The 14389-nt window shown below is 38.3% G+C and overlaps 1 protein-coding gene across 2 annotated transcripts in view; it reads left to right on the top strand.

Moving 5' to 3' along the window:
* GAN (gigaxonin) overlaps positions 1 to 14389 on the top strand; it is a 79684-nt gene that overhangs the window by 42166 nt on the left and 23129 nt on the right. For both annotated transcript variants that reach the window (XM_004449490.4, XM_071209047.1), the window contains exons 6-9: positions 1194 to 1306; positions 2303 to 2452; positions 3356 to 3492; positions 5223 to 5351. In XM_004449490.4, coding sequence (XP_004449547.1) covers positions 1194 to 1306; positions 2303 to 2452; positions 3356 to 3492; positions 5223 to 5351 — 529 coding nt within the window. The remainder of the gene's footprint in view (positions 1 to 1193; positions 1307 to 2302; positions 2453 to 3355; positions 3493 to 5222; positions 5352 to 14389) is intronic.

Here is a 14389-nt window from a genome sequence, read left to right as displayed (position 1 = left end):
AAAATTTATCTGTAAGAATAATTTGATGCCTTTAAAATGTTAGAATTTCTAAAATATAAGGTTTAGATGAAGATTCTTTTCTTCCCCAGAAGTTTTGCATTTGTTTCTGCCAGTTGCCTGAAGACACTACTATCTGAGGTTATGTACATAATCTCAGGCTTGAGATTCTCTCCACAAGCAAGGAGGTTTAGATCTGGATATTAATTCTGATTGGTCCTCATCCTGAATGTATAGAATTTTTGGGAGGATCTCCTGCCAGAAGCCCCACTTTTTGTGATCTAGGAATTTAGATTTTTGCTTCTTTCATTCCCCTCAAAGAAAACCACTAAAAGAAGATTGCAGTTTTTTCCCAGTTTGGCAAATGCTCTCAGATCACAGTTGGTTTCCTTGCTTTTCCCTTCAGTTTTGCCTTTACACAGGTGCCCCAGATCTGAATGTTCCTGGGGTCTTGACTGAACATGTAGGCAGTGGTTCACAGAGGCCAGGGGAATAGACTAGATGAGCTCACATAACCCAGAGCTGCCTGGTGACCGCAGTGGGAAGCGCCGGGTAGTTTAAGTCAGAGTGACTCAACGTGTTGCCTTTGGCACCAACCATCAAATAAAATGTGCTTAGGATCCCAAGTTCTAAGCAAAGATTGTTTTCGTGGGAAGGTGTGTCCACATACTATCTCTAAAAGTTATATTTGAGAAGCCGACTTGGCCCAGTGGTTAGGGCATCCGTCTACCACATTGGAGGTCCGCAGTTCAAACCCTGGGCCTCCTTGACCCGTGTGGAGTTGGCCCATGTGCAGTGCTGATGCACGCAAGGAGTGCCTGTGCCACACATTGGTGTTTCCCACGTAGGGGAGCCCCATGCGCAAGGAGTACACCCCATAAGGAGAGCCACCCAGCACGAAAGAAAGTGCAGCCTGCCCAAGAATGGTGCCACCCACATGGAGAGCTGGCACAACAAGATGATGCAACAAAAAGAAACACAGATTCCTGTGCCGCTGACAACAACAGAAGCGGACAAAGAAAAGAACGCAACAAATAGACACAGAACAGACAACCAGGGCAGGGGACGGGGGGGAAGGGGAGAGAAATAAATAAATAAATCTTTTTTAAAAATAAATAAATAAAAGTTATATTCAACAGGAGATAGGTGTCAATGACTTACATTTCAGGTTTTTGTGTCTCCCTTGATTTTTGCAGAAGGATTTTTGTTTGTATTTGGAGGCCAAGATGAAAATAAGCAGACACTGAGCTCAGGAGAAAAGTATGACCCAGATTTAAATACATGGACTACATTGCCGCCAATGCATGAGGTACCAAACTGCATTGTTTGTGTGTTCCATAGTTTTTTTTGTTTTTTTTTTACCCTTGAGCACCTTTGTCTGTTTTGCATTTCAGAACAGGAAGAGAAGTAGCAGCCCTGCCAGGGCTCGCTGCCCAGCATGCTTCTGCCTGCCCTTCCAGCCTCCTCTCCCTTTCCCCTCCCCTTGCTCATCCTTTCCTCCTTGCAGTTTCTCAAACTGTCCTGAAATACTCTGGCTTTGGGGCCCTTTTCCTCTGTCTAGAATGATCTTCCCCTCTTGCCTCCTTTGAGTGTTTGTGCCTCTAGCACCTTTCCAGCAAGGCCTTCCCTCCTGTCCCTCAGCTCTGCTGTCTCCCTCCCTGCTTCCTTTCTCATCATGCCAGGGGTCATCTTCCATACATTAGATAGTTTAAATTTTTTACACAAGCTCTGTGCAGGCAGGGACTTGTGCCTGTTTTGTTTGGTGCTCTGTCTCTGGGTGCCTGGAATAGTGCTTGGCATAGGGAGGGCACCAAGCAAATATTTGTTGATGAACCAGTGTTAACCCCGAGACTTGTGTAATTTCAGATAGCCTTTGCAGGAAGTCATCCCGTTGCCTCTGCTAGCCACAGACCTGCCTTGTGGCCCTGGTCTAGTCTTTCACATGTCAGCGTGGAAACAACTTGTTGCCCATTGCCACACAAAAATAATTTCATTGACTGTGAAGGTGATACTTTATTTTTTTCTTATTGTGAGCTATTGTGAGTGAAAGGTAAAGATTCTGCTGGTGAATTCACCAAGTATGTAATTCTCTTGTTCTGAGAAATTACTGGATGTCTATTCTTTGTTGGGATGGAAGGATAAGCTGCTAGGGAAATCAGAAATATTTTTAAAAGCCCTAAGTGGTCTTGAGCATGGCACTTCTTTGCTAGAACACTGGAACAAAATTACAATTTTATAAAATATATGCATATCTCCTTTCAAAATGATAGTGTTTTGTGTACAAAGATCTTTAATGTCTTTACAGGCAAGACATAACTTTGGAATTGTGGAGATAGATGGAATGCTGTACATTTTAGGAGGAGAGGATGGTGAAAAGGAACTAATATCCATGGAATGTTATGATATTTATTCTAAAACCTGGACAAAGCAACCTGATTTGACCATGGTTAGGAAGGTGAGAGCTAGTTTTTTTAAAAATTGGATTTTAAAGTGAATGTGTCTTCATTTCCTAAATACACCTTTTAATACTATTGATAGTATTAAAAGAATTAGCATCACAGAATTCTCTCTGTGTTGGTAGCTTGCCTTCACTGAGGGCATGCACCAAGATAGAAAACTGTGTGTGAGAATTTACCCTGACTGAATGCTGCAAAGCCCTCTCCCAAGTTGTACACTTGATAAATGCTTTTGAATGCACTAACCTAGTGAGGAACCAGATCTTCCAAATGTTATATTCTTAATCGTTTTATGCAGGATTGGGATTTGGGGAGAAAAAGTAATCTACAGGTAGAGAACTACCTTTGTTCACTGAGTAGAGTGAAAACAAATGGCTCACACTGGATATTATAGTGTCTCTTTGTCTACATTCCCTGTCATGTCTTTGGAATTCATCCACTAACAACCCAAAGCTTTCTTTGTCCAGCACTGTGGTTATTTTACATCTTTAGGTAGTGGGATATACTCATATTATGTTTGCTCACTAGATGTGCCCTTTCAACTAAATTATATTGGGCAGACATTGCATGGCAGTTTGTTCCATGGAATTGAAATCTTCGTTTGGTGTAATAGAGACTGAAAATCTCTTTTAAAAATTAGGATATTTATTTACTTCACTTAGTGAAATAGTATTAGATGGAATAAGAACTCCTGTTCTGAGGATTAACAATATGTGGATTACATTGTTCTTCTCATTTTTAAAATCCTGTGTTTTAATATTGGAAAGCACCTTAGCTTTACTGTTAGAAGTCAAATCCTTTTATAAATATCTTAAAGTGTTCTTTGTAGACAAGTTAGTTTTCATTAGTCAAATTTTAACAATAAATGGCGCCATTCCTCAACATTGTTTTCTTTTTTTCAGATTGGCTGCTATGCAGCTATGAAAAAAAAAATCTATGCCATGGGTGGTGGGTCGTATGGAAAGCTTTTTGAGTCTGTGGAATGTTATGATCCGAGGACCCAGCAATGGACTGCTATTTGCCCACTGAAAGAGAGAAGGTGAATGAGTGTGGATATGGATTTTGTACATTCCTTATGTGTTCGTTGGGTCTGAAGCCCCTTAACTTTGATAAACTTCTAAATTAAATGTCCTTTTATGAGAACTTGTGTGTGCTTTAAAGAAGTGTTAAATACAGTTCTTACATGAATATAGTAGATTACTTATTTTGAGCATTTAGATATATTAACACTTTTTGCCTTTTTTAAGAACAGTAAAATAAGTCATATTTTACCTTAAACTAGAAAAAAAATATTGAAAGTTCCACAAAAGATCATTGAAAATTAAGGAAGGTAAAGCAGTTATTCTAGAAAAGAGAAAATCAGAGAAACCTCACAATAATAACAAACACTTGGAAAATTCTTCCCATGTGTCAGACACATGAGTCTTTTAATTTTCACTATATCTCTGGGAGGCAGGTACTGTTTGTTACCCACTTTAGAGACACAGAGAGGATGAGTAATTTGCCCAAGTTCACTTTGCAGAGGCAGGATTTGAACTGAAGCAGCCTAGCTCTAGAGTTCATATTTTTAAAACTGTGTTTGAGTTTATGGATATCTTTGGAGTTAGATGGGAAAAGCCATTGCAATCACTCTTCACAAAGGTGACACTGAAAAAAAAATTGCCTTAAGCAGAAATAAAATTTCTTGGTACAATAAGGAATAATTGAAATTTTATTAGACAATGAGGCAGATGGTCAAAATGTTTTTGTAATTATAGCTTCTCCTGGGAAGAAAATTATTATAGCAACTTAGCTAAATTTCAAGGGGTACATTTAGGTATGAAAAGCCCCCCACCCCCTTATGACGTATGGCCCTCATTTCCCATATTTGCTTTAATTCCTTCACATCTTGATTCCACCCTCACTGAATTTCTTAGTAGTCCATGAAACTGTTGCATCCTTTAAAGCATCTAACCTTTGTACACACCAATAAAGCAGGTGATCCTGAGGCCAGTAGCACCTTCATTTGGAATCTCTGTGCATCCATATGGAAGTTTAAGGTTTTTGCCATAAAGCAAATAAGACTTTTTTTTTTTTTTCTTTTATAAAGGGTATTTATTTGGGGTAGAAGCTTACAGTTACTACCAGGCCTTAAAGAGTCCATCTCAAGGTACCATCAGAGGTGCTCTCTCATCCAAAGTCTGTTGCCACATGTTGACGCAAGATGGCAGGAGATGTCTACAAGGGCTCAGCCTTCCAGGACTCTTAAGGCTCCATGGTCCCAGCTCCTTCCAATCTCAGCTGTAGTCTGGCATAAGGCTAATCTCTCCTCCCAGGGCATGTCACTTTCCAGATCAAATAAGGCTTTTTAAAAAGGAATCTTGTAAGCAGTGCATATACAAAGGATTGTATGAAATAACCCCATGAAATTTTGAGTACTCTTGGGTATCTAGAGCCGTCCATCTCATCCCTGTCTTCATTCTGTCCCTCTATGCCCTTAGGCTTATTAGAATTTAGCCTTTGTCAGATTGCTCATGCCTTCTACTTAATCTAATGCCACAGGAAAATTGAGCCTTTTGCTGCTTCTTTCTTTCAAACTAACCTTTTATTTGACTTGGCATTTGGTTTATGTAAAGTTAAGTGAACAATCTTATTTCCTGTAAAAGGTAGGCTCACATATTCATGGAAGATTGAATGTTGCAGAGTTAAAACCAGCATAAGAGGTAATTAGGGAATCAGGTCATGAGTTGTAATTCCAATATCTAATGCATACTCTGTGTGGCTTTTAAGATTTGGAGCTGTAGCTTGTGGAGTTGCCATGGAGCTCTATGTGTTTGGGGGAGTCAGAAGTCGTGAAGACATCCAGGGTAGTGAGATGGTCACTTGCAAGTCTGAATTCTACCATGACGAGTTTAAAAGGTAATTGTGAGTGGTTTTGAGTTCATTTTTATAGCTGCTGCTTTTTGTTTTTAACATCATGTTTTAGCTTTATTTAGTTTTGTTTTAAAGTGATGTCATTAAATTATTTCATCTGTTTAAGAGATATGTCTAATGCTTACTAAATATTTAATCATTTATTTCAGAAGTACTGGTAACTTAAAGGAAAACCACATAAAAATTATGTTTCTAAAATGTAGATCAGGTCTGGACTCTTGCTTATAATCATTCACTGACTCCATATCTTTTTTTCCGGGGGGGGGGGGGCCTGGGACCTTGTATGTGGGAAGCTGATGCTCAGCAACTGAGCCATGTCGGCTCCCCTGAGTTGTTTGTTTGCATGTTGTTTATTTTTGTTTTTAGGAGGCACTGGAAACGAAACCGGGGCCTCCCATGTGGGAAGCAGGTGCTCAACTGTTGGAGCCACATTTGCTCCCCATCCATATATCTTTTAAGAAAAAGTTTAAACTCATTTTCGCATGTATAGCCTTTTGTAATATTGCCTTTATTTTTTCTGCTCCTTTCCAAAGCAGATGTTTCACTTGAGGAAGTGAAAGGGGAAACCGCCTTTCCCCCCAAACATGTCATGATTATCTGAACTCTGTTCTTTTGTGTCATTCCTCACCTAAAATTTCCCTTCTTTCTTTTTATCTAGTTAATTTGAACTCTACCAAAACTCGGCTTAATTAACACTACTTATCAGACTCATGTATCCCAGTCTGATTTAGAAACCTTACTCTATGACCTCATAGCACCCTGTGCATGTCTTTCTCTTGGGTTGTAATTGTTAACTATAAACTCCTTCAGATGAATCCAGTGCAGGTTTCAGGTCCCACACTGATCAGTGTTCAGCCTGGGATCACCACCTTGAAGGTCAACCCAGAAAGAGCTTGCAGTCTTCAAATGTCCCCCAGTTATTAGAAGAGATTCCCAGGGATACAAATCAGAAGAGCCTGAATCCTTGAAATTGAGTCTCTCTGAGAAGTCTTACTAAGCATGGCTTTAGATCTCAGAACCTCCTTTTGACATGACTCATCCAGGAGTGATTGTCCTGGGTCAGACCATCTAGAGTTTGAACCCACCCAAGAACCTGATGTCCAGAGGAAAGAGGAGAACTCAAAGTTTCAGGGCCCTCAGCTTATATCAAACCAACAATGACTCATTTGCAAAGCAGGAACTAAGAAGACTTCATAAGTTATTTCACTTGTGGCTGTAGCCATAAAAACACAGCAAGGAAGAAATTATTTCTCAGTTGGTCCTGGAATAGCTTATGATGAATGGATACTGCAGGAAGAGGTCCACTTTGAGAGAGAAATGGGATTTAAGTGAAAGAAACCTGGAGAAACTCATGGAAGAGCTGACTGATCATTTCATGAAGTCACCTGATTTTGTCCATGTCCACATGCAGGAACAGGAAGCCCTCTTCTCTGAGAATATGCCCTTATGGAATAAATGCCAGCAGGAACCCCAAGAGGAGAGAGCATGAGGACACTCTTCCAAGGTCCCCAACATAGTCCCCTTCAAGCAGGACATGGAGATGACTATAGAGATGGCAGCAACATTTCTGTGAAATGTAATCAAATAAATGTCAGTATTACCAGGTGAGACAATAAAGTACCTTCCCTGGTTATTATTCAGGAAGGTGATGGCCTTAAGCCTAAAGAGGGGAGTGGTTCTTGGAAGAACCTGCATAACTCCAGAAGAGCAGAGCTCGGCTCCCCCACATCCCAAGAAGGATCCTAGGATAATCCTCTTCTCAAGATGTCCCTGTGGAGGTGGAAGCACAGTTTCTCAGCAGGACAGATCAAGCCAGCCCTAAGCCTGTCCTTACCAACTATAGCAATGATGGAACTTCCAGGTGTGAGATAAACCAAGAAAGAGTCCATAGTCCCCCAGAATCATATAGGTGTGAGAACTGTCCCTGGATCTTTAGGTATCCCTCTCAGCTAGACACCCACCAGAGAAGACATGAGTGAGAGACCATTTGTTTGCGCCAAGTGTCACTAAGGTTTCTTCTAGACATCAGACCTCTATGTGCACCAGAAGATTCACATGGCAGGGAAGCCTTTTAGGTGCAGTTGTGTGAAAGATCCTTCAGCCAACTTACGTGAATGTAGTAACTTGCTAGCTCATGAGAGAATCCATTTTGGAGATAAGCCCTAAGTGTGTTCCCTTTGCAAAGAAAGCTACTGCCATCATCCACGTACCACCAACACGTGCGGACCCACCAGAAAATCTCAAAAGTGATTCTGCCACACCAGAAGCTTCCCCAGCTACTGTCCCCGCATAAGATACATCTTAAAATTATCCAGTATCCCAAATATTTCCTGAAAAATAATTATTTTAGTAGGGAAATCATAGATTAGTTACTTGGGTAGAAATATGTTGTCCTCTGCCCTCCTTTATTATGTGATACCCTTATTCAAAGATTAAATTCAGATAGAAAAAGGAAAACAAAAACAACTCCTTCAGGCAAGGTCCAACTTGGTCAACTTGTATCCTGGTTTTCAGCATCATACCTCGCCAGGGTTAAACACTTAATAAAATGTTGATTAAATGAAGTATGATGTGGGAGGTTCTGAAAGCATCTGATCATCTGTTCTGTCCTATAGAGTACTTGATATCCCTCCAAACTACCTCCCAAAAACACACATTTTATTGTTATAACCGCTAAATAGTATCTTTATTGCATTGATTTGTTTGAATCCTACAGGAAAATTGCCAAGCTAGTCTTGATAAATAGTATTTCAGTCATGTTACCAGAAGGGGGTGCTATAATGTAATGTTTAACTTTATATTATTTTCAATGGGGCAAACAATAAGGAGTTTCTAAGATTTTAGAAAAACATATAAATGTTACTTGACTTTTAATGTATTATGGAATTAAGTTTGTTTGTTTTTTTCCCCAATTATAGGGTTAGAGCTATCTTAGGAAAAATTGCTAGAGCAATTTAGTGGATGCTTGCTATGGTGAGGACAGAATTTCAGTCTTTCTTCATCTCTCTTTCCTTAATTTAAATAGCATTGGAAGGCCTGACTGCCCAAGGTATGAAGTAGTATATTAATGTCCTGCCAAATGAGTCTTGAGATATACTGCCCAATTTCATTAACAGTGGTTAATTTGTTTGGTTTCTGATAAAATGTTTATATAAACCTTTTTCATTGTGACTGAATTATTGTTTAGACAGTATAGGCTAGGGAGCTTGAACTTCTCTTGCTGAAGGGATCATTCATTTATATTTTTACCATTTTCTTTCCCAATTTTGATGAGTAATATGTAAATCTGGCTGTAAAGATTCTCAGTCTGCCTTTTATGTGCCATAGATTGTTTAGGACCTTTTATATTTCTATTGAGTTATTTCACATTTGTAGTTGATAGACTTTAAATATAAGTGTATTACTGTTCTAAGTTCATAACTATTAAACGTAAGACTATTGTGCCATCCTTGTTATTTAAAAGCACTTCCAAATAAAATTCATGTATCTTTAGTTTCCTTATTTCTAACCTCTCCAGTGTTGGTTTATAAGTTAATTTCTCTTGTCAATTTAATATATAGCATTCTTGCTTGTTTAGCTGACACTAAACACACATTACAGTGCTTCTAAGTGCCATGTATCGACTCATTTAATCTTCAGAACAACCCTAAGAGGGACAAGTAGGAGCAGTATTCCTATTTTACACCGGAGGAAAGCACAGCACAGAGCGGTTAAAAAATGCGGCAAGGGGAGGATACGCAGGTAGCTGCTGGACGAGCCCGCGTGTGAATGTAGGCAGTCGGGCTCCAGAATCCAACTTTTCAACTACCGTGCTGTATTTCCCTAACAGGTTTTCCCATGTCTGTCTGTAGGGAAAAAACATTGAAGTAACTCATAGATCAGATATTTCCAAGAATATTTACATACTATGGAAACTGTTGCCAGATGAGCAATCTGTGTTAGATTGGAGACCATTTCAATTGTTTTCAAGTAATCTCGTCTTTCCTGTCTTTGTTCCCTATTTTTAGGTGAAAACTTTCCTGGAAAAATGCCATATCTTATTATTTTCTCTGTTTCTGACTAAAAACAAAACTTAGAAGGAAAGTAAAGAAATTGCCATAAATTATTACTCAGTGCTAATAAAATCTTTCAGCTTGACTATGTCTATTTGTTCTGAGTTCCTCTTCCTCTCACCCTCGCAGTTATCCACACTCAGAAGGGGTCACCCTTAACTCCCTCTTGTATTTCACATTTCATCAGTTGCCAAGTCTGTCTTTTTTCAAAAAAAAAAACTCTGTAAAAGTGTTTCACCTTCATTTCTCTGCTCTTCCCCTAATGTAGACACCCCTTCATATGTGTAATTTCATGAGCCTTCTATCCTTAGTCTTCTCTAATACTTTTTACTTGCTTCTGCTTTTGAAGGATTAATCTGGCAAAACATTGACTATTTCACTCTCCTACTCAGAATTCTTCACTGTTTTCCCATTGCTTTCCAAATTCAGATAATAGTCTTTCTCCTTATACTCAGAGTCCTCTATAATTTGAAGTCAAGAAAAATTTTTTTAGCTTTTTTATTCCTTCTTTTCATATGTCCTGTACTCCAACTCACTTCTTTTAACCATCCTGTGTTTTACTGCCCTTTGTATATTCAGCCCAGAACCCTCCCCATTTTTATTATAGATGTAAATCATGTTAACTGTTCTTTGGTGTCAAGAGCTGTCTTTCTCATCTTTTGAGCCCCAAAGTATGCTTAACGTAGACTTTTACAGGTGTTTGTTAATGGCATGGACGAGTGCTTACAGAACTTGAAAGTCATAGGCGAGGTTAGTCTACAATTCCTGCTCTCAATTGAACTTGAGTGCTACATAGAATAATAACCTTTGGTGTATTTTAACTCTCTCACCTTTTGTAGGTTTTTCCTTAAAAATAAAATGTGAACAAGTACAATTTCTATTGTTATTTTGGTAATTTACTTTCTAGAAAAAAGATGTGTAATTCTGTGGTTTAAGAAATTACATCCCTTTTCAATACCTTAACAATGTCACAGTGTTAAATTGTTATAGCACCTTTACTCTACTGAGTGGATGGGGAATATCATTTGTTCAGGATAACTGGTTTTTAACCCTTCTGTTCCTTTATAGTAGACCTTCAGTAAATATTCAGATCCATTCCTTCCACTTATTTTCCTACTGACATTATTCTGGTTTAGACCATTAATGTCTTTTCATAGAACAATTGAAATCTCTTTCTAATCACTCTCCTTCATTTATTCTTCTAACAAATACAGGAGAAAGCAGAGCATCTGCATATGAGCAGATGAGCTGTGGAACCACACTTCCTGGATATTTATTCTCATAGTGTGATCCTGGGAAAGGGTTTTTTTGTGTCTCATTTTCCCTATCTGTAAAATGAAAATAATGTTATCTATTTCATAGGATTGTTGTAAAGATTCAGTATATGCAAAGCATTTAATGTAACAGTGTTTGGTATAGAGTTAGCACTCTTTGTGTCAACCTTTTTTTCCTTCCCCCCCACCCTACTGGTTTTGTTTTGTTTTGATTTTGCTGTCTGTGTCCTTGCTGTGTGATCTTCTGTGTCTGTTTCTCTTTTTGTCCTCTCTCCGTTTTCTCCTCTAGGATTCACTGGGATTCGATCCTGGGGACTTCCAATGTAGAGAGAGGTTCCCTGTCACTTGTGCCACCTAGTTCCTGGTTTCTGTTGTGTCTTGCCTTGAGTCTCCCCTTCATCTCTCTTTTTGTTGCATCATCATCGTGCTGTGTGGCTCGCCGCGCGGGCACACCTTTTCTTTTTTTGCTGGGAGGCCCTGGGGATTGAACCTGGGTCCTCCCATATGGTAGGTGGAAGTCCAATCACTTGAGCCACCTCTGCTTCCCTCAACTCTTTTTATTGAATAAATAATTGAGTGCCTACTGCTATTCTTGGTGCTAGGAATACAGCAGGGAACAAAGACAGACGTGGTCCTTCCCCTTATTACATACAACTACACAAATAACTAATTTCAAATAGTGATAAATCCAAGATGGAGATGAAGCAAGATGAGGTGATAGAGGGTGATAAGGGGAATGGGGAGCACTGGAGGGGCACATCTGATGGATGGTCAGGGAAGGTCACCCAGTTTCCAGACGTAGGCTCACTCCCAGATCCCGAGCCCTTTGACCGAACGGGAGGCAGGTCCCCTTAGTAAGGACTGTACAGCCGGGCTTCAGTGTGGGCCTCAGCTTCTCTTTCAAGCCTTCCCCAGAGGCAATAGCCAGAACTTTGGAGATTACTAGGCACTGGCTTTCGAATGCATTCTAATTTCTGGGACCCAAAATGTCTCTGTGGCCCTCCTGGCACAGAGGGTGCTTATAGTAGGCAGGTGGTCGTTGGAGTCTTAACCTCAGGGTAGGGCCATGGACCAGCTGGGCCACTGTAAACTGGACTTGGGATAAAATGGAATAAACATACTTACATCTGGCAGAATCCCCATATTGGTTCTCTGGCCAGTAAGAGCCGTTATGGTAGGAAGAATTTGAATTTTATTCTAAATGCAGTGGGAACCCATTTAAGGGATTTTATTTTTATCAGGGGACAATATTACTGGCCATTCTTAGAAAATAGTTTTTAGAGGTGCCGGAACAAAATCAGGGAAGCCAGTTAGGTGGCTTTTCAGGGGGGTGAAAATTATATGGACTGTGCATAGAGATGACCATGATTGGAAAGAAGCAGATGAAGTCACTGGTAAATTTTACCAAACACTTAAGGAAGAAATGATACCAATTTTAGACAAACTCTTCCAATAAGTAGAAGAGGAGAGAATACTTTCCAACTTATTTTAAAAGGCCAGGTTACCCTTATATTATAAAATAAATTCTGACTTAATAAAGATGTTAGGGTCATGTATTTCAAACTTGAGTTTTGGTGGTTTGTATTTTTCAAGGAACTTTTCCATTTTATCTAAATTGTTGAAATTTTAAAACAAAGTTGTTCATAATATTCTTTTATCTTTTTAAAATTCTTTTATAATGTTTATAAGATCTATGATGATAATCCTTCTTTAATTCCTGAAATGGATTATTTGTGGGTTTGGTTTTTTCCTTGACTGACTGACTAGCGATTTATGAATTTGGTTTATCTTTTCAAAGAACCAGTTTTTAATTTTGTTAATTTTCTCCATCATTTTGTTTCATTGATTTCTGCCCTTATCTCTATTATTTCCTTCTTTTTATTTACTTTGGGTTTATTTTGTTCTTTCTAGCTTCTTCTTTTAGAATTTGAGATCACTGATATTAGACCTTTTTTACTTTTCCTAATGCACACATTTAAAACTTTAATTTTCCCTCAGAGTACCACTTTAGCTATATCCTAGAAAATTCTGTTTTTTATTTTTATTGTCATTCAGTGTAAAATGTATTTTTAAGAATTTCCTCTTTGAACCCATGGATTATTTAGAAGTATGTTGTTTCATTTCTAAATATTTAAACTATTCCTTAATATCTTATTGACAGTGTCAATTTCTAATTTACTTCTACTGATCTCAGAAAGTATATACTATATATATGATTTCAGTCATTTTAAATTTATTGAGACTAGTTTTATAGCCCAGAAGATGAATAGAGCTTGTGCACTTGAAAAGAATGTTTTCTGTGGTTGTTTGGTATATTGCACTGTAAATATCAGTTCACGGTAGTTGATAGTGTTATTCAGGTAACCCTATCTCCACCCCCTATACCCCGCCCCCCCATGGTTTTACTGTCATTTTTTGCTTTGCTGTGTTTTTTTCTAGTTCAATCTGTTGCTGGAAGAAGGTTAAAAGCTTCTACTAAGATTATGGCATTATCTGTTTTTCCCTCTACTGTCAAATTTTTGTTTCATTTATTTTGAGGTTCTGTTGTTATATACATACACATTTGGTTATAATATATTGCTGATGAATTGACTCTTATCATTGTCAAGTATACTTTTTTCCGTTGCTAATACTCTTTGTCTTGAAGTTGATAAAAATTTTGTCCAGTAATAATATAGCCACTCCAACTCTCATAGGCTTCCTTTGCATGTTGTATCTTTCTCTATCCATTTACTTTCAACCTTTTGGGCTATATCTCTTTGCATTATTTTTTTAGTGATCTAGGGATTACAAAATACATTCTCAATCTTTCACAGACTACTTAATATTTTACCACTTCACATAATACATAAAAAACCATGTAGATCCATTTACCTGCCCCTGCAATCCTTTGTTGTAGTTTCAAATGCATTAGATCTATGTACATTACAAACCCCATAAGGCAGTGTTAGAATTTTTGCTTTAAACAATCATGTCTTTTTGTAAAATTGAGAGAAAAAATTAATCTTTTGTATTTACCCATATCTTACATTTTGATGCTCTTCTTTCATTCTCATAATTTTTATTTTCCTTCTGGAGTCATTTCCCTTCAGTCTAAAGAAATTCCTTTAGCCTCTCTTGAAATGTGGGTCTGGTAGATTCCCTCAGTTTTCCTTTTCCTGAAAATCATTCATTACAATTTTCTTCTTGAAGAATATTTTTGCTAGAATTCTGGATTGGCAGGAGTTTGTTTCTTTCTCTGTCAGGACTTTAAGAAAATGTTCCACTGTTTTTTGGCCTCCATGGTTTCCTAGGTCTGACCAGAAGTCTGTGGTTTTTCACATCATTATTTCTCTGTAGTACCTTGTTTTTCTCTGGCTACTTTCAGGATCTTATCTTTTTGATGTGTTGCTTTTCTTTGGCTGCTTCAATATTTTAACTTTCTGGGCAAAGGGTTAGTGTATTTCTGGTTGTATGCATGACAGTTGTATCGTGTTAGGCAGAACCGTAACTGTTATTGTCTTTATTTGGAGATTAAGAATGGCTTAAGGAGATGTGTATGGGTACTGGGTTGATGAGGGGTGGACTGTGATGATTAACTTAGTATCTGCACTCAGCAAGTCCTCAGGTGATCGTCACTCTTATCCATGATATCTTGTAATTTAAATACTACAATGTAAAGTTAATACAACTTATGTGTTAAGGAGATAAGAATAGG

This window comes from Dasypus novemcinctus, chromosome 18 (assembly GCF_030445035.2).
Source record: "Dasypus novemcinctus isolate mDasNov1 chromosome 18, mDasNov1.1.hap2, whole genome shotgun sequence".
Lineage (NCBI taxonomy): Eukaryota > Metazoa > Chordata > Mammalia > Cingulata > Dasypodidae > Dasypus > Dasypus novemcinctus.
This window is presented reverse-complemented; position numbering and strand designations above follow the sequence as displayed.